The sequence below is a fragment of the Nomascus leucogenys genome, chromosome 8, assembly GCF_006542625.1.
Source record: "Nomascus leucogenys isolate Asia chromosome 8, Asia_NLE_v1, whole genome shotgun sequence".
NCBI lineage: Eukaryota > Metazoa > Chordata > Mammalia > Primates > Hylobatidae > Nomascus > Nomascus leucogenys.
Window position 1 is genome coordinate 54944038 of NC_044388.1, and position 20119 is coordinate 54964156.

At 46.2% G+C, this 20119-nt stretch overlaps 1 protein-coding gene across 1 annotated transcript in view; it reads left to right on the plus strand.

Annotated features, from left to right (window-relative positions):
- Positions 1–522: 522 nt before the first annotated feature.
- The window catches only part of LY86 (lymphocyte antigen 86), a 59209-nt gene continuing 39612 nt past the window's right edge, over positions 523–20119 (plus strand). The window contains exon 1 of the mRNA XM_003272238.4: positions 523–717. Coding sequence (XP_003272286.1) covers positions 582–717 — 136 coding nt within the window. The 5' untranslated portion in view covers positions 523–581. The remainder of the gene's footprint in view (positions 718–20119) is intronic.

Here is a 20119-nt window from a genome sequence, read left to right on the forward strand (position 1 = left end):
GCAGCTGGACAATTCACTGCTAAAATCCCAAACCTAAGAGCAGAGCCAAAGCCAGAGGAGAGGAAAGTGACAATAGGGCCAAAGCCTCACTCCAGATTCCAAATGTCATTCTGTAGCCCTCGTGCTATCAACTGCTGCCTGCTAGCTGCAGCCAGGTCCCTGGTCCGTACACAGCCTGCATCAAGAGCCTGCAGAGACACAGGGGCTGGAGATGGGAAACAGATGGTGGCCTGTGCTTTGTCTTTCCCAAGTTTACAACCTCACCTGGGGGTGGAGGCTGTTCTGAGGGGCCCCGGGAGGTAAGTTCACGCATCACTGCTGACCCTCTCCCTGTGAAAGCAGAAAGTCAACACGCATCCTACCCAGACCAGACCAGCCGCACCTGTAGATTCAAGGTCCCGGGGGAACAGTATTCAAAAACCTCTGCTCACAGCCTTTTACTTCTGCTGTGGCTCCCAGCGAGCCTAAAATCTGAGAAGTGAAACTGAACATCCCACTGCCTTGGTGAGGGGAGAGGAAGAAACTTTACGGGCTTTTTATTGGCCGGTTATTTTTCTGTGTGTCCCATACAGGCCCTCACCATGAAGGGTTTCACAGCCACTCTCTTCCTCTGGACTCTGATTTTTCCCAGCTACAGTGGAGGCAGCAGTGGGAAAGCTTGGCCCACACACATGGTCTGCAGTGACAGCGGCTTGGAAGTGCTCTACCAGAGCTGCGGTAAGCCCTTGCAGTACGCCCGTGTGTGTTTATGGGGAAAGTAAGGCCCACAGATGTGAGCTGCTAGTGCTCAGTTGGAGTTGGGGTGGGTGAGGGGAGAGGGGACCAGCAGCTGAACACTTTCTCCACCTGCAGCAGGTCTGGGAGGGCCTTTGGGAGAAGGTGTAGGGCCGGGAGTGGAAGAGAGAATGGCAGAGCGACGAAAAGTACAAGAAAGAAATTGAATCTAAATATAGCCATTTATTAATACCACAGAACCCAAAAAAGAACAAAATGATCAGTGAGTCTACCAAATCATCAAACCTCACCAGTTGAAAATTAGGAAAAGAAGCTTCCAGTAGGCCCTTCCCCAACACTGCACAACTGGGCTACCTTTCCATCTGATGTACTTTGCAAGTGAAGTGAAAAGATCACTTCTGCCCAAAGAGAAGATTCCTGTCCCTCTCTGGACACTTTCAGAGCTTTCACTGCAGTAGCAGCTCTCATGAATTCAGGAAGCACTTCGCATGCAGCTATCAATGCCAGGGTTTCTCAGTGGTAGAGATAATAAAAGTGCTTACGCTAGGCCTGTCACTCCAGCGGGCCAACCCAATATGCCAACAGATAAATTGCAATTCAGTGAAGAGAATGCAGTGAACTGTGGTAAGAAGTGTCAGAACCAACCAATCGGGCTGTGTCTTAGTCAGCTAGGACTGCCATAACAAAGTACCACAGGCTGGGGACTTAAATAACAGAGATTTATTTCCTCACAGCTCTGGAAGCTGGGCTGGTTTCTCCTGAGACCTCTCTCCTTTGCTTCTAGGTGGCATCCTCTCCCTGTCTCCTCACGTGCTCTTCCCTCTGTGTACATCTGTGTCCTCATCTCTTCTTCTTGTAAGGACACAATCATATCAGATTAGGGCCCACCTTCATGGCCTCACTTTAGCTTAATCAGCTCTTTAAAGACCCTATATCTCCAGCAGGGCATGGTGGCTCACACCTGTAATCCCAGCACTTTGGGAGGCTGAGGAGGGTGAACGACTTGAGGTCAGGCATTCGAGACCAGCCTGACCAACATGGTGAAACCCTGTTTCTACTAAAAATATAAAATTAGCTGGGCGTGGTGGCACGTGCCTGTAATCCCAGCTACTTGGGAGGCTGAGGCAGAAGAATCGCCTGAACCCAGGAGGTGGAGGTTGCAGTGAGCCAAGATCGTGCCATTGTACTCCAGCCTGGGCAAGAGGAGCAAAACTCTGTCTCAAAAAAAAATAAAAATAAAAATAAAAAAGACCCTATCTCCACATACAGTCACAGATTCTAAGGTACCGTAGTCCCCCCAGTCTGCTAGGAATACATTCCAAGACTCCCAGTGGATGCCTGAAATCGTAGATCGTTTTGAACCCTACATATACTATGCATTTTGGACCCAATAAATGAGACAGCTACTAAGTGACGGACAGGCAGGTAGTAGAGACAACATGGATATTCTAGACAATTCATGTTCCTGGTGGGATGGAGCTGGACAGCGTGAGATTTCATCATGCTACTCAGGGATGCTCAATGTCAAACTTGTGATTTCTGCAATTTTCTATTTAAAATTTTTGGACTGCAATTGGCTGAGAGTAACCGAAACCTTGGAATGTGAAATCTTGGATAAGGGGGCTGTACTGTGCTGTACTGGGGGTTGGGACTTCAACACATAAATTTGAGGGGATGCAATTCATCCCATACAGGGCTCCCAAGTGGGGAGCAACTCAGGAGCCCAGCCTCAGGATCACATCTGCTGTTAGAGGGACTGGCTTGTGCAAACGCATGGCATTGTGGTATCTGCCACTTTGGAGGGAGATGGGGGCAAAATGCCGTTTGAACTGCAGGAGATGGGAAAGAGAAGTTGATTAAGCATCTGAATTGGCCTCACTCTAAGCTGGGGAGTGATGAGGATGCAGTGCTTCAGCAAGTACCTGATCCTACAACTGCCACCCAAAGAGCTGCCCAGAGAGGTCCAGATGGTCACTCTAGTCACCAGGGCAATTTGTCCAATTTGACCTTACTCTTTTAAAAATAAGGGACATTGAAGTGCACACACACACAAAAATTAAAAATAAGTAAAAGAGAATGAATGACTGGATGCTGGAAGTGCTGATCTTGTCACTCTAGGTTTTCCCATGGCCTCAGGACCACTAGTATCCCATTCATTTTTGGTGCAGGATGAGAAGCAAGATGTGAGATAAATGGACTGGTCAGGGTTGGTTTTTCCAATTCATCCTTGCAAAAAAGGTTGCCACAGCTGATCTGTCTCCCAGATTCACCCTCTGCCTGCAGCCAGGCCGGTGCATCCTTTCAAGTCACTTGCAAGAGGACTGGGCATGTCAGGGAAAGAACAAGGACACATCACCTGCCCACTGGAGGATGGCTCTTTCCTCTGTAGGTGAAGTTGCCCCATGGAGTCAGTGAACGTCTTAGCCAAGCCACTCAGAGTAAGAGATGGAAGAGATGCAGTTCTCATCCCAGGGAGTGGGATGATCAGACAATTAAGCAACAGGGTAAATGCTTTGTGTGAAAGGCTGTAGTGAAGGCAGGCATTGCGCACCAGAGACATAGTAGTCAGAAGATGGTGAGGTTGGCATCTGGATCTGTTGGGAAAGGAGTCACCAAGCCTAAGTTGAGGCTTAAAGACTGATGAAAATAGTAATGATAACACCTCATGTTGGTGGAGGCCACCAGGCTAAGTACTTTACACGCATCATTCTTATGTTGCAGATGTGTAAACTGAGGGATAAAGATGTCATTAATAGTTAACTTTTCCAAGGCCACACAGCTAATACTGGCAGAATTATATCCCCAGGATCGCAGAGAAGGTAAGGCATTGAGGTACTATTGATGGAATTAAAGCAAATTGATCCCCAGCCTGCCTGACTCCAGAACCCATGCTCTAAAACTCCCTGTGGTCTAGAGTTTCATCAGCAGGCAAAGTGGACTAAAGGAGGGATGAGAGGAGAAGTTCGGCAGACAGAATGACATGCGTGAAGGCAGGGAAATGGGACCAGGCACAGGGTTCAGGGAACGGCAGGAAGGCTGAAAACAGAAAGGGCTGAAAGAGGAAGTGGGAGATATGAGCAGGACCCCAGACAACGGGGGGCTGCCTCCCTTTGGCCAGGAGGAGGTTGCATTTTGGAAAGATCCTTGGGCAGTAAGCAGGAGTGTAGATTTTGAATTGGAAGCCATTTGAGGCTGAAAATAGGGTTTTCTCCACGTGGAGCAATAATTCAGGAAAGAAACCACTAAGGCCCGACTTGACATCATTTCCGCAGTCTTGATAACCTTGAGGAGAAGGGAAACTTCACAAGCAGTTACTGGGCTCTGATTACTGACTAGGAAGTAAGCATAGTTTTCTGAAAAAGCGGAAGTCCTGGCCTGGCCACCTCCCAGTGACACAGGAAAAAAGACAGCCACTGTCTTTACTAAAGCAAAAGGAGGAGCAAACACAGTCAGGGCCTTGCGTTTGCTAAATCACAACTCCCAGGGTTACAAAAGCCCAGGGACTCCACCCCATGCACACACCACAAACACCCACCAATATATTTATTTATATGCTGCCTCCAGCATATACACGAAGATGTGAGGAGATGACAGAAATACTTATGATTGTAAGGGGAAATAGGCAGCAGTGGAAGAAGCAGGGTGAGGGGAAGCATAAGGGAAAGTGCTATGGACTGAATGTTTGTGTCCCCTGAAGATTCATGTTAAACCCTCATTCCAGTGTGACAGTATTAGGAGGTGGGGCCTTTAGGAGGTGATTAGGTCATGAGGATGGAGACTTCATAAATGGGATTAATACCCTTAAAAGAAGAGGCCAGAGATCTCCCTTTTCACCACATGAGGACACAATGAGAAGGTGGCTGGCTGTCTGTAAAGCAGGAAGCGAGCCCTCACCAAGAACCTGCCCCTGCCAGCTCCCTGATTTCAGATTTCCACCCTCCAGGACTCTGAGAAATCAATGCTGGCTGTTTAAGCCCCCCAGTCTGTATAATTTGTTAAACCTGCCTGAGCTAGCTAAGGGGAAATCGGAAAGGCAGGAGAGGTTAGGACACATGTGACAGGGCAGCATGAGAGGTAAGAGCTTAGAATCTGGAGTCAGCAAAGCTCATTCAAATCTTGGGGCAACACTCTAGATCTCATGTTGTTGTTTGTAAGGAGGGTGTATTAGTTTCCTGTTGCTGCTGTAACAAATTTCTACTTGGTGGCTGAAAACAACACATGTATTCGCTCATAGTTCTGTGGTCAGAGCCCAAAATCAATTTCACTGGGTGGGCAGGGCCTGGGCCTTGCTCCCTTAGAAGCTCTGGGGGAGAATCCCTTTCTTTTCTTTTCCAGCTTGTATAGCTGCATTCCTTGGCCTGAGGCTTCTTCCTCCATCTTCAAAGCTGACAATGTAGCATCTTGCTTCCTTCCATCATCACATGGCCTTCCTATTCTCTTTCAAAGCTCCCTCTGCCTCCTGCCTGTAAGGACCCTTGTGATTAGGATCATCTCCTCAACTCAAGATCCTTAATCACATCTGCAAAGTCTCTTTTGCCATGTAAGATAAGATTCACACATTCCGGGGGTTAAGAGGTAGACATCTTTGGGGACCATTATTTAGCCTAATATCATAGGGAGAATATATTACCTACCCAAAGGGCTGTGTGAAGATTATGTGAGAAGGACTACATGAAAGGTGCTTAGCACATACTGTGCACTCAATACATCTTTGCTGCTGATGACTTTCTACAGTATTTTACAACTGATTGAAGTATAATAGACTCTGAGCTTCCTTGAAGCCAAATCAAACAAGGAAATGACATTGTTTCTGAAATAAAATTAGTTTTTAAGATGCTCAGCTTTTCCTGATACAGGGATGAGTGATGAGGGGAATTTCTCCCCAGAGTAGATGGCATCCTGGACGGCGTCTCTACCGAGATGCCATGGTGACTCAAACCCGCTGTTTCTCATGATGCCCCTTGGTGCAGGTCAAGAACCCAGAATCAAGATACATTCTGCAAAGGGCCAAGGCAGAATCCACGAATACAGCAATCACAGGTCAGGCTTCTTTGAGGAAGAAGGTTAGATTGTGTACAGGAATGGATAAGCTGCACATCCTGTGGGCAATCCTCCATAAATATTATCATTGCCATTGTTTTTGTTACTGGATGTTCATAAGGTTCAGATAGCAGAGCTCTGGATTGTATTTTTTGGCAAGAGCCCAGTGTTGTAATTTCACATGCTTTGACATCAACCAGGCAGAGGAGGACCTGTGACACATGCTCAAATGACTTATGTCCCTCTTTGGTTTCCCTGATACTCACAGTCTACCTGGACAGAGGAGTGGCTCCTAGAAGTTATGTAAGGCAGACACTTGCGAACTAGAGCCCACAGGCCAAACCCCACTCGGTGCCTGTTTGTGTATGGCCTGTGAGCTAGGGATGATCTTTACATTTTTAATGTTAAAGAATTCAAAAGAAGAATATTCATGACACATGGAAATTATCTGAAATTCAAATTTCTGTGTCCATAAATAAAGTTTTATTTGACACAGCTGCACCCATTCTTTTAGATGTTGTTTATGCTACTCTTGTGTTACAATGGCAAGGTAGTGTGACAGTGACCACATGGCAAGGCTCCACAGAGCCTTACATATTAATCATCTGGAACTTTATAGAAAAGGCTTGCCAATCCCTGGCCAAGAGTAGGAAGGAATCTCTTAAGCTCTTCACCGGATCAGAGTCTCAAGTTCCAGGCCTTCCAGATGATTCTAGCCACAGAGAGGCTGCATGGGCAAGTGAACTGATGGCAAAACCCATCATGATTGCAAGGAATTTGTAAGATCCCTTTCATAGAATCATCATTGTCATAATAACCTCTCCCTTCTGCATGACATTTTAAAATTTATGAAGTCCTTCCATTGACAAAGCCTCATTTAATCCTTACAAACAGAGGTACATAGGATGTTTATCTCCATTTTCTGGATATAGAAACTGAAGCGTACACACATTAAGCATTTTAATAAAGTAATATACCTGAGCCATGATACAAATCTATGTGTCCTTACTGCATGCTCAGTGACATAGAGCTATGTCATAGAACTGTAGTAGGGAGTAAGCCATGCCATCAGATCCCAGAAATACAAGACCAGGCAGAAGGCACAGCACAAAAGATAAGTCTTCAGGTAAAAAAGTGAAAACCCCAAGCAGTCTGTGGACCAGCAAAAGGAGGAGGATGGGGAGGAAGAGGAGATCAGGAAGAGAGGGAGGAGGTAAGGGAGAGGGAAAGAGAGAAGGACGAGAGAAAGACGGGGAAGGAGGAGGAAGAAGAGGAAAAGGAAGATGGGGAGAAAGAAGAGGAAGGGAAAAAGGAGTAGGAGGAGGGAAGAGAACAAGAAGGAGGGAAGGGGAGGAGGAGGATGAGGAAGAGGTGGGGAAGAAGAGAGAAGGAGGAGGAGGTGGAAGAGGAGGAACAGGACAGAAAGGAGAAGGAGGAGGGGAGAAAAAAGAAGAGAGGGGAGAAGCGAAGGAGGAAAAGAAGATGAAAGGGGAGAAAGAAGAGAAGGCGGAGGAAAGGGAAGTGGAAAAAGAAGAGAGGGAGAGGAAAGGAGGGGAGAGATTCATCTCCTGATGAAAGAATGGTTTTCCTCCCGCCCCACCCCACCCCACCCCACCCCAGCCCCATCCTCTCTACGCACATCCAGAACTGGGCCAATTTGGCTCTTCCCAAGTATCCCTCAGGAACATACGGCTGCCTCAGAAGAGAAGGAGCCCTATCACATCTCTGTTTTTCAGCCATGTGCACCAAGTTCTTGTTTGTTGCAAAGTGATGTCTAGAAATGACATCTTCCCAATGAAAAGAAGTACATGTAGGGCCATTCTCTTATCATTAAGAACAGCATATTTTATAGTCAGAGCCCTCCTGCACAGGAGGTTGCTAATTTCCTGAGAAAGCCCTACTTCCCATCCCCAACCATTCCACCCTGAGGTAGTTGGTGAGCGGGGAGGGGAGGGAGCCCTATTCAGCAGTGTGTGGAGGGCTGTGGGTGGTCCCTGTGGGACCTGGCAGCCCCCTGGAAGCATCCAGGGTCAGTTTACCATGGCGTCTGGTCACCAGGCTTCACGCTTGCAATCAGCACCTGCTCTCCTCCCCTTAAAGACAGTCAGCCTTTAAGTCTACCTCTGCCTAAATAGGCTTCCCATGCTGCTGCTGTTTGCTACAGGGCAGGTGCTTTAGCTGACCCCCAAAAAGCCTCTTAATTACAAACCCTGAATCAAGTCACATATGCCTGAATCATCCACGAAAGTGGCCAAATGGGACAATTAATCAGACTTCAAGAATGTAAAACATCTCCATACAGAAGAGAGGGTAAGCTGCAAACAACCTCGCCATGTAGCAGAACCAACAGGATATATTGAAAAAATGTTCATAGAAAACATTTTAAAAGCTGCCCCAGGAGAAAATGGATGGGGAACATGCTACTTTCCTCAGAAAGTAATAATTCTGAAGGAAACAGAGCATAAAACAAACATGCATGAAACAACATCAAAAAAAAAAAAGAAAAACGTCACAGGTCATCTAGTCACTTAGCAATACTTTCAAATATTGCACACAGATAGCAATTTCTCCCTTTATTTTCCCAGATTAACAAAGATATAAAACTATAATTTAGGAAAAGTAGACAAATAGCTAGAGAGACAAAGATGCAATTTCAGAGGGATGACTCTGGGCGCACAGGATTGAACAGCTAGGTGCCTTGAGCAGGGCAAGGCCTTTTGGCCCAAATTTAAAGACAGGAAGTTGATAAAGAAACACAAGAATATCCACACTGCGGTGCAGATTGTTTTAATGCTAGATGAAAGTGAACGCTGCCAGAAGGGAAGCAAACCATGTAGGTGTGTTCCCGTGACCACGCCACCAAGATCCTCTGGGTTTCCATAGGTGGGAACATTTTACAGCACAACCTCCAAGCCGCAGTTAATTCTCCAAAGTACTTTTTAAATGAGATGCTAAGTAACTTAGTGAATAGGAACCTAGAGAGGGAAAAAAGCCAAGAGTCTGTAGTTCTAAAAAGGCCTCTTCTGCAGGCAGGAAACGCTTTCCCAAACGCGGTTTACAGCTATTTCCATCCTTAGGCAAAATCTTAATGGGCAGCTCCGCTCATGTTTTGGGAGGAGAATCTTTGGAGAGGTAGAAATGGGAAGGGCTGTCCTCCAGCCCAGCAGCTATTTTTGTAGAAACTACAGCACAGGCAACACATTCCTAAAGCAGCAGCGATTGTGAGGTCCTGGGCATGGTTTCAGACCCAGGCCTGCAGGAGGGGGAGTGTGAAGACCAGAGCAGTTTCTGTTTTCTCCAGAGCCCAAGGAAAGCGAAGGTGGAAGAACCCATTCCCAGCTCCAGTAGCGCAGCTAGCGCTCCTGGCAGAACCTGACAGCACCAGGTGCCCCATGAGGCAGGAGCTCCAGGTGGACAGAGGTTGTCGATCCTAATTAGAGCAGTCGGAAGGCACAGAACGGGAGCAGGGCTGAGGATGGAGTATAGAGAGGCAGATGCTTCCTCCAAAACCTGAACAACAAGGCGGGGTTTTCACTGAAATAAAAGTGTGACCCATCCGCAAGCTGTGTACCATCTAGGTTGGTGTTCATTCCTTTTCTGGGATGCCATGTAAGGCAATATCTGAGGCCCCAATCCATTAGCTTTGACTGGGGTTCTAGAGACACAAAGTGGGCAACAGAAGAAGCGTGCTGGGATCTATCAGGAAACCAGTATTTGCACCTCCGTCTGTGGGATTCGTGTGCAGTAGGTAGTGTGCACGTCAGCATCCACCAGCCCCTGCGTGGGACCCAGGAAGGCATCACTGTGTGTCCCTCCTCCAGTGCTCCCTGCCCTCAGCAGAAGTGAGTGGTAACCAACACAGTGGCCAGAAAGAAAAAGAAAATCCCCAGCCCAGAAATCTCCACTTGCGTTTCCAAGCACAGTTTACAGTCTAAGGTTCAAATCAAAGATCAAAGATCAAAGACTGCCTGATCAGCCAGAATGCCCTCCAAGGGCTCTCTTATTTGAAACCTGACACCTTCCCTTCTGGCCAGTGGACGCTACACCAGCCTCAGTGATAAACCTAGAATAGAATTATCAGGATTCCTTTTGCTTCCTAACCATTAGAATCCTTCCCCATAGCTGAGATCTTTCTTATTCAAAGGGCGTCTCTGTGTGCTTTAGTGCTCAATTTAGTATTCTTATATTGTATTTTTAAAATATCCCTTTAAACAATTCAACACTACTTACACAACTAATAAGTCAAAACTTTGTAAATTTAACAAATTAATTTTTGCAGACATAGTACACTGGCCACAAATTTGTCTTAAACATCTAATCAAATATAGCAGATTTTTTTTAATTTGCTTTATAAATTTCAAAAGCAGACAAAGCACACACAAATTATCACAAGATTATTCAACTCATTATTCTTTTTCTTAACCTCATTTCAAAATACTGATACCATGAGTTTACATTTATCTCTTTATTATCTTTGTACTGACATTTATTTTTACCTATACTCTTAAACTTTCCTAAGATTACAGTAATATTTATCTCAGTATTTTTCTGGGTGTCTAATACATTCCAGACCAAAGATAAAGGCTATCTCTTCAGATCATCTGAGGATGCAGGTTTTGACTTACCAACCAACTGATTCTGGGCTTGGTGGCCAGTCCACAAGTTGAGCTGTCTTTACTTAACTTTTACCTATTACATGCTTAAGACAATTTATGCCTCTTCCTTCACAAAGTTCCCTCTACCCTGCTGCTTTTTTTCTCAAGTGACATGCTCTTTAAGTTGTGCTAAGTCAGTGTCTTGTAACTCATTGTCCCACCCTTACTGTATATTGACCTGGCCTGCAGGCATCATTGGAAACTTACACCTGCCCTTGCCTTCTCCACATATCATTAGAGGGGTGATTTACAGGACATGATGAACTTTGTCTGCATGGTCAAGCTTAATCCTTACAACAACTTAGCTAGTTCATCATCCTAGAACATGGCATTGGCCTGTCTTTCCATTTGTATATTCTGTGCCATCACTAGAGCTGATTTGACTGTTGCCTGATATTCTGCCTAATTTTTATATGGGACCACTTGAGCTGATCAGTCCTTCTGTTCCATTTTTCCCAAGACTATCTGGCTCATTCACAACTCTTTGTCCTTACTCCTACTTGCTTACAAAGATAGAAAAAACTGCATAGTTGTCTCTGATCTATCCATATGGATGGAAATGCTTGGAATCTCCAAATAACTAAGAATGAGGCTCCGTGCTCATCCAGTGCTTGGGACATGACCCAATTTCCTTCCCATCTTTGTTATCACCTAGACATGCCTGCTAATTCTGAAAGACAGAATCATGAGAGATGAGGTCTTCAGGAGCTCAAAACAGTAGTCTTCCTATTTCTAGGAACTGCCTGGTATTGTTAATGCCATTCACTCCAATCAGCAGAGAAGAGGACACTTGAGCATCTTCTCTTAACCTACCCTCTAGCATTCCATCAGTGCAGTCGTAGAGGACTTTGGTCTTTTCGGTCAGTTCTTAGTGGCTAGGGATAAGAGGGAAGCACGCCCCAGTGTGGGGTGAGACGCTGGAGTGGTTCCTGAATGTCAGCTTGATGTCCTGTGAGGCTGAGTGATTGGTTTTTGACAGTCTCTGCCTTGTGGCTGCTGGTGAAGCATTGGGTTGCAGGGAGCTGTCACATGACGACCTATTTCCCTACAAGCCTGGTGCTCTGCAGGCACAAAGAGAGGGGTCAGCATTCTGCCAGTCCCTGTCCACAGGCAGACGGGGTTCCCTTATAGGAATGGAAAATGTTCAGGCAAGATAGAGCCTCAGGGCTTCAAGCCAAGTGCCTCCTTGTTTAGAAAAGGAACATCTGAGCCAGAAAACCAATGTGTCCTAACCATGGTCACAAAGCCAGCCAGCCAGCAGCAGAGCCTGACAGCACCCTCCCAGGCAAGCTCTGCTTCTTATTCAAGCATAAAAACCATCACATGAAGCAAATTCACCCAATGTCAGGTGAAAGATGCTACATAATAAACCAAGACCAGACCCTCACCTGCACACCCACATCCCCAAAGCACAAAGGATCCTCTCGCTAGGCAGCCCTCCTCTTAGGGCAATTTCCCCACATCCTGTTTTGCCCAAGAGCCTACAAATAAGGGCCTTTGAATATGTTAAGAGACCACTGGGGGCTCCTTTATAATATTGAGAAGATAAGCAATTCCATAATTGTACTATTATTGTAAACTTTACACAGAAATGGCATTTTCACAGGGCAGTGAGAGCAAGAGCTTGTTTAGGGTAAGGGCTGCCTTCCTCTGTGATAGGCGCCTCATTAAAGAGTCCAACAGCCTTTAGTAAACACATAACCATGACAGGGAATGCCTGATGAAAATATAGCAGGTCGACCAGGCGCAGTGGCTCATGCCTGTAATCCCAGCACTTTGGGAGGCCGAGGCAGGCAGATCACCTGAGGTCAGGAGTTCGAGATCAGTCTGGCCAACATAGTGATACCCTGTTTCTACTAAAAATACAAAAAATTAGCCAGGTATGGTGGTGGACGCCTGTAATCACAGCTACTCGGGAGGCTGAGGCAGGGGAATCGCTTGAACCCAGGAGGCGGAGGTTGCAGGGAGTGGATATTGCACCACTGCACTCCAGCCTGAGAGACAGAGTGAGACTCTGTCTCAAAAAAAAAAAAAAAAGAAAATATAGCAGGTCACTTGGGCCCCTAACACCCCAAAGCTTGATGCCAGGGCCTGCTTCTTCTGGTCTTTTCTCCAAATGTCAAAAAGCTCGCTGCATACAACCAGCTTCATCCATCAGATAAACACCAAAATTCTTCCACTTCTCTCCACTGGGATCATTTGCCAAGGGTCTGGATCACTGGATGGAGGATATTCCTAAAGGGAAGTATGAGGATCCTCAAGTCTCCAGAGAATAAATTCTAGACTGACCTACACTGTGCTTTTTGGAGAGAAGACAGGAACATCATTCTTCCAGGATGAGCAATAGCTTTTCTGCCTCACACTTGGCTTCAGTTTTGACTAAATTAAAGGGCAATTCATGTGTAAATAAGTGGGTACATTTCCAAAAATTACCTGAGGGGAAAATTGCCAGTGGCCCTTTGTTTATTTGAAGCAGTGGCTGCACAGAGTGCAGGCTTGCTAGCAAGTATCAGGTATCCTAACAAAAATGCGCCTGAGGTTTTAGAGCCAATAACAAAAACAATGAACAGGAGACTCTTATGTTAATACTACCTAATCTCAGGATCTCAGCAGAGCTTCTTTCCTGGGGGAGTGGATCTTCAGCATTTGGGGGAAGCAGTGGTAGGAGAACAGGCAACAGAGAGAGAAGGCCACAGTTCCCTTCCTACTAAACCACAGTCATCCCCTACATCTCAACCATGCCAGAAGATGGAAAGTGAGGGTCAAACACGGAAATAATCTACACGGAAAGGGCAGATGTTGAACAAATAGAGTAAGCTGCAATATACAATAGAAAGCAGTTGCAATATAAAATAGAAATACACAATAGAGGCCGGGCGTGGTGGCTCACGCCTGTAATCCCAGCACTTTGGGAGGCCAAGGCAGGTGGATCACGAGGTCAGGAGATCGAGACCATCCTGGCTAACACGGTGAAACCCCGTCTCTACTAAAAATACAAAAAATTAGCCAGGTGTACTGGGGGGCACCTGTAGTCCCAGCTACTCGGGAGGCTGAGGCAGGTGAATGGTGTGAACCCGGGAGGCGGAGCTTGCAGTGAGGGGAGATCGTGCCACTGCACTCCAGCCTGGGAGACAGAGCGAGACTCTGTCTCAAAAAAAAAAAAAAACAAGAAATATACAATAGAAAGCAGAAGGGACCATGGTGCTTGCCTCAGCTCAAGAGGGAAAAACTGCTGTTTCCCTCCATCTGATTGCCATGTGGGAATGCAGGACCTGGGATGTCTGACTTCCTCATTTTTCAAAAGAAGCTAAAGTTCTTCACCTAGAGGTGCAGCCTCCTAATTTATAAATATGGCAACTATTCTAAGTGTGTTTAAACATTGTGCAGACCAACAAAACCCATCTGGAAGCTAGGAACAGTCCAAGGGCTACCCATTTGCAGCCTGTGCTATGGAGAACGGGTTTAGCCAGGTCATGCCTTTTATGCCACCTGACCCTACCACCTTCCTTCCCCTTCCTGACTCAAAGCATTTCCAGGAAACATCCTTCAGTTCGATTTTACCATCAACACCCTCTGTATCAACATGGTGTCACCACGAGTCCCGAAGAATGCTAACTATATAATAGTTATGTATCCACTTGTTCAGTTTGGAATATTCTCATCAGCCCAACAATCAAGTATTCAAGTATACATAGTCCATGCCAGTCCCATCACCATTTGAACACCTGGAATTGCTAGATTTGATAACTAGCAGACCCAAATTTATTAAAAATTCTTGTTGATACCCACAAACACCACTAAAACATGCATTTCCAAAACAAAGCCGAAAGCAAGAAACCTGGTGTAAATTACTCTGGTGATGAAACCACATCTGAATTAGTACAGTATACATAATCCATACTCAATGTGAATTACAGGTATTTGTTTAAATATTGCTTAAGTTTAGAGTTTCCTCAGAAATGGACCCTGGCACTAAGAATTGAGTGCAAGTTTGTTTGAGAAATGATCCCGGTAGGCACCAGGAGAGTGAAGAAGCGAGACAGGCAAAAAAAGCCAGCGCAGGCCACCGCTGTGGGTAACTGGGGTTCAGTCCTTCTGGGGACCCTGGGGAGCCCTTGTGAAACATGCCTTAGGGATGTCATATGTCAAGGGGGAGAAACTGGGGTATTGATCTATCAACTCCCACCTGTTATTTGTTGAGAGCTGTTCCTGGAGGCATTAACTCTCAGCGCTCCGGCTTAACTGTGTATTGGACAAGCTAACTCCCATAGTCACAGAAAGCCCTTGAGCAAAGAGTTATAGGTGTATACAGGAAGAAATCTTTGAGGAAAATAAATACTGGTGTCTTAGTTCATTCAGGCTGCCACAACAAAGTACTCATAAACAACAGAAATTCATTGCTCACAGTTCTAGAGGCCAGGGAGTTGGAGATCAAGGTGACAGGAGGTTCAGTGTCCAGGGAGGGCTCACTCCCTGCTTTACAGACGGTCCTCCCGACTGTCCTTACATGGCGGAAAGGGCAAACAAGCTCCCTCAGGCATCTTTTATGAAGGCACTTGTCCCGTTCATGAGGGTGTGATGCTAGAGATCCGAGTGCACAAGGACACTGCAGGGTGCTATGGTATGAATGTTTGTGTCCTCCCAGGTTTATATGTTAAAACCTAATTCCCAATGCAATCATATTAAAAGTGGAGGCTTGGGACATGATCAGGTCATGAGGGCAGCACCCTCATGAATGGGACAAGTGATTTAGTGTGATGCTAGACAGGTGCTACCCTCATGACCTGATCATGTCCCAAAACCTCCACTTTTATATGATTGCATTGGGAATTAGGTTTTAACATATAAACCTGGGAGGACACAAACATTCATACCACAGCACCCTGCAGTGTCCTTGTGCACTCGGCTCTCTAGCATCACCCTAAAGCATTCATGAACAGGACACTGGCAAAAGAGAAACCAAGACAGTTCACAAAAAAATTACCCACACATCTAAGGAAACCGTATGGGCAGTCTTCTTATCTACATAAAAACCTTTCTGTCATAAAAAAACTGCCTCGCTATAAAATATCTGAAAATAATAGATAAAATATGACACAAACCTTTTAAATATATAGCTGAGCTTGCAATAAAAAAAAATAGCAACAACAACAACAACAAAATGATGAGGTCTCCAGAATCCAAAACGAAGCCAAAGCCAAAAAAAAAAAAAAAAACAAAACACACGCACACAGAGTGGAAAACCAACAGTGAAGTTGTGTGTCTACCCACAGAAAATGTGTCGATCTCCATTAGCCAGAACTAGGCTTTAATGGCTGTGCATGAGTTTGGTAACGAAGCCCTTCCCCATGTGAGATGGAAAGTTGATCCCTCCATGAAGCTACAACCTTCTAAGAGTTACAGTCACAGTAAAAAAAAAAAAAAAAAAAAAAAAAAAAAAAAAAAAGCATAAATTAAAAAATAATAAAAATAAAAGGAAAAGAAAAAAGCAGGTAAGGAAGAAAAACACTATTATGCAAAACAGTAGACAAAAAAAACTTATCTAACTCTGCCTAATCTCTTGGGAAACTAAGTCTTCCACACAAATATGTCATCTAAGCATACTATCATCTAGGTTTGGGCCCCGAATGTATATACTACCTTCATAGTTCAAAAAAATCTTAAGCCTAGAAATTAAATGTAGAGTGGTTCTTGACTGGGAACATCTGAGGCATATAGGCAGAAGGAAATATTAATTACCTCTATGGGGTCATATACCCTCAATTCACATTTCACTGGGTCTCTAAAGTTTTAGCCATAAGCTCACAGTCCAAAATTTTAAAAGACAAGGAAATAAACCACCATGAGGAAGAGTCAGCAGAATTCTACCCAAACTGTAGAATTCGACTCCCAAAGATATTAGATTTTAGAAATAAAAGATATAGTATATAAAAATAAAATGTACAGCTTCTTTAACTTAAAAACACTCAAAACATGAGAAAAAAATAATATCAAAATAATCAGGGAGGTTTGAAAAAAAAATAAGACCATTTAAAATGCAACATTTAATTGTTGAAATGAAAAACTAATGGTTATGTTAAAACATTGCTTTTAAAATAGCTGAAGGGAGAACTGATGGACTGGATGAAAAGTCTAGAGCTATGACTCAAAATCTACCACAGACAAATAAATGAAAAATATGGAGCTATAGCTACAGAAGAAAATAGAACAAATAGGGGAAAAGGCAATTTCTGAAGAAAAATGCTGAAAATTTTCCAGAACTGCAAAAGACACGCATTTCAGCTTCAATAAATGCAATAACTCTTCAATGTTTATTAGCCAGAGATATCAGTGCCTTACATTGGGGGTCTCTCCACCAGGCTACCCACATGGCAACGTGCTTCCCACAGTTTCCCACAGAGATTCGTAAAAGGAATTTCACAATTAGACCAACCAGGATAAAACCACAAATCACCAAAGGAAAAAAATGGTAAAAGTTGCAAGAGAAATTACCTAAAAGTAGTTATAGACTGACAGCAGGCTTCAGCAATACTCTCATGGAAAAGAGAAAATAACAATCAACCTAGAACCTAGAATTCTATATACAGTATAGCTAGAATTCTATATATAGTTAAAAGTCATTAATAAAAGTTAAAGACTTTTTGGAGAAAAAAAAAATCTAGAGTGTTTGCCACCAGACTCACTAAAAGAACTTCAAAGGGTACTTGAGAAGGAAATGATCCCAGAAGTCAGTTTTGAGATATAAAATGGAATGACACGCAAAGAAGTGGCAATTTTATCAATGAACGTAATGATAACGACGAATTTGGAACAAGAACGTATTAGATTTCTATTTCTGCATAACAAATACCCTAACATTTGGCAGTTTAAAACAATAAGCATTATAACCTCACCTCGCAGTTTTCTTCCTCTGGGGCAGGAATTTGGGTGTGGCTTAGTTGGAGGTTCTGGCAAAGGGTGATGAAGGTGGACTGCAGTCAATTCTAGGCTCGGCTGGGGGAGCAGCTGCTTCCTGGCAATTAACAGACTCCCAAAGATCCCCTTCTGAGAGGTGACGGCGTGCAGGCAGTCCTCACTCGCTCTCAGCACCTCCTCTGCGTGGGCTCCCACTTTGGCGGCACTTGAGGAGCCCTTCAGCCCATCGCTGCACTATGGGAGCCCCTTTCTGAGCTGGCCAAGGCCGGAGCCGGCTGCCTCAGCTTGCAGGGAGGTGTGTGGAGGGAGAGGCGCCAGCGGGAACCGGGGCTGCGCGCGGCACTTGCGGGCCAGCTGGAGTTCCGGGTGGGCGTAGGCTTGGCGGGCCCCTCACTCGGAGCAGCCGGCCGGCCCTGCCGGCCCCGGGCAATGAGGGGCTTAGCACCCGGGCCAGCGGCCGCGGAGGGTGTACTGGGTCCCCCAGCAGTGCCAGCCCACCAGCGCTGCGCTGGGTTTCTCACCGGGCCTTAGCTGCCTTCCCGCGGCGCAGGCCTCGGAACTGCAGCCCGCCATGCCTGAGCCTTCCCCCGCCTCCGTGGGCTCTTGTGCGGCCCCAGCCTCCGCGACAAGCACCACCCCCTGCTCCAGGACGCCCAGTCCCATCGACCACCCAAGGGCTGAGGAGTGCGGGCACACGGCGCGGGACTGGCAGGCAGCTCCACCTGCAGTCCCGGTGCAGGATCCACTGTGTAAAGCCAGCTGGGCTCCTGAGTCTGGTAGAGACGTGAAGAACCTTTATGTCTAGCTCCGGGATTGTAAATACACCAATCAGCACCCTGTGTCTAGCTCAGGGTCTGTGAATGCACCAATCGACAGTCTGTATCTAGCTGCTCTGGTGGGGCCTTGGAGAACCTTTGTGTCCATACTCTGTATCTAACTGATCTGATGGGGACGTGGAGAACCTTTATGTCTAGCTCAGGGATTGTAAACGCACCAATCAGCAGGATGTGGGTGGGGCCAGATAAGAGAATAAAAGCAGGCTGCCCGAACCTGCAGTGGCAATTCGCTCGGGTACCCTTACCACATTGTGGAAACTTTGTTCTTTCACTCTTTGCAATAAATTTTGCTACTGCTTGTTCTTTGGGTCCATGCTGCTTTTATGTGCTGTAACACTCAGTGAGACCACAAGCCCACCAGGAGGAACAAACAATTCCAGATGTGCCATCTTAAGAGCTGTAACATTCACCACAAGGGTCTGAGGCTTCATTCTTTAAGTCAGTGAGACCAAGAACCCACCAATTTTGGACACACTTCCAAACCCACTCACAAGGCTATTGGTGGAATTCAAGTCTAAAATGGCTATTAGCCAGAGATAACAGTGCCTTACCATAGGGGGCTACCCACAATATGGCAATGTGCTTCTCAGAGTGAAAGGGCATGACAGATAGCTGTCATAGCCTCATGATATTGCAGTCTAATCTCAGAAGCAACATCTCAATGCTTTTGCCATGTTCTACTGGGTCTAGAACTGGTGGGTTCTTGGTCTACCCTGACTTTAAGAATAAAGCCACTAAGCCTTCACAGTAAGTGTTACAGTTCTTAAAAGCAGCGTGTCCAGAGCTTGTTCCTTCTAATGTTCACATGTTAGGAATTTCTTCCTTCTGCTGGGATTCATGGTCTCATTAGCTCAGGAGTGAGGCTGCAGACCGTCGCGGTGAGTGTTAACAGCTTTTAAGGTGGCGTGTCTGGACTTGTTCATTCATCTCAGTGGGTTCGTAGTCTCACTGGCTTCAGGAATGAAACTGCAGACATTCACAATGAGTGTTACAGCTTATAGAGGAAGCGTGAACCCAAAGAGTGCATAGCAACAAGATGTATCACAAAGAACAAAACTTCCACTATGGGGAAGGGGACCAGAGCAGGTTGTAACTACTGGCCCAGGCAGCCTGCTTTTATTCTCTTATCTGGCCCCACCCACATCCTGCTGATTGGTCCATTTACAGAGACGGCTGAGTGGTCTGTTTTGACAGGGCACTGATTGGTGCGTTTACAATCCCTGCGCCAGACACAAAAGTTATCTACCTCCCCACTAGATTAGCTAGATACAGAGTGTGGACACAAAGGTTCTCCAAGTCCCCACCAGAGTAGCTAGATACAGTGTCGATTGGTGCATTCACAAACACTGAGCTAGACACAGGGTGCTGATTGGTGTGTTTACAAACCTTGAGCTAGATACAGAGTGCTGATTGGTGTATTTACAATCCCTTAGCTAGACATAAAAATTCTCCAAGTCCCCACCAGACTCAGGACCCCAGCTGGCTTCACCCAGTGGATTCTGCACCGGGGCAGCAGGTGGAGCTACCTGCCAGCCCCATGCCGTGCGCCCGCACTTCTCAGCCCTTGGCTGGTCATGGGACTGGGCACCGTGGAGCAGGGGGCGGTGCTCGTCTGGGAGGCTCGGGCGGCACAGGAGCCCACGGAGCGCGGGGGGAGGCTCAGGCATGGTGGGCCGCAGGTCCCTAGCCCTGCCCCTCAGAGAGGAAGCTAAGGCCCGGGGAGAAATTGAGCACAGCAGCTGCTGACCCAGGTGCTAAGCCCCTCACTGCCCGGGTCTTGCAGGTGGACCTGCAGCCCCGAGTGCGGGGCCACTGAGGCCACACCCACCCAGAACTCGTGCTGGCCCGCAGGCGCCCTGCGCAGCCCTGGTTCCCGCCTGTGCCTCTGCCTCCACACCTCTCGGCAAGCTGAGGGAGCTGGCTCCGGCCTCGGCCAGC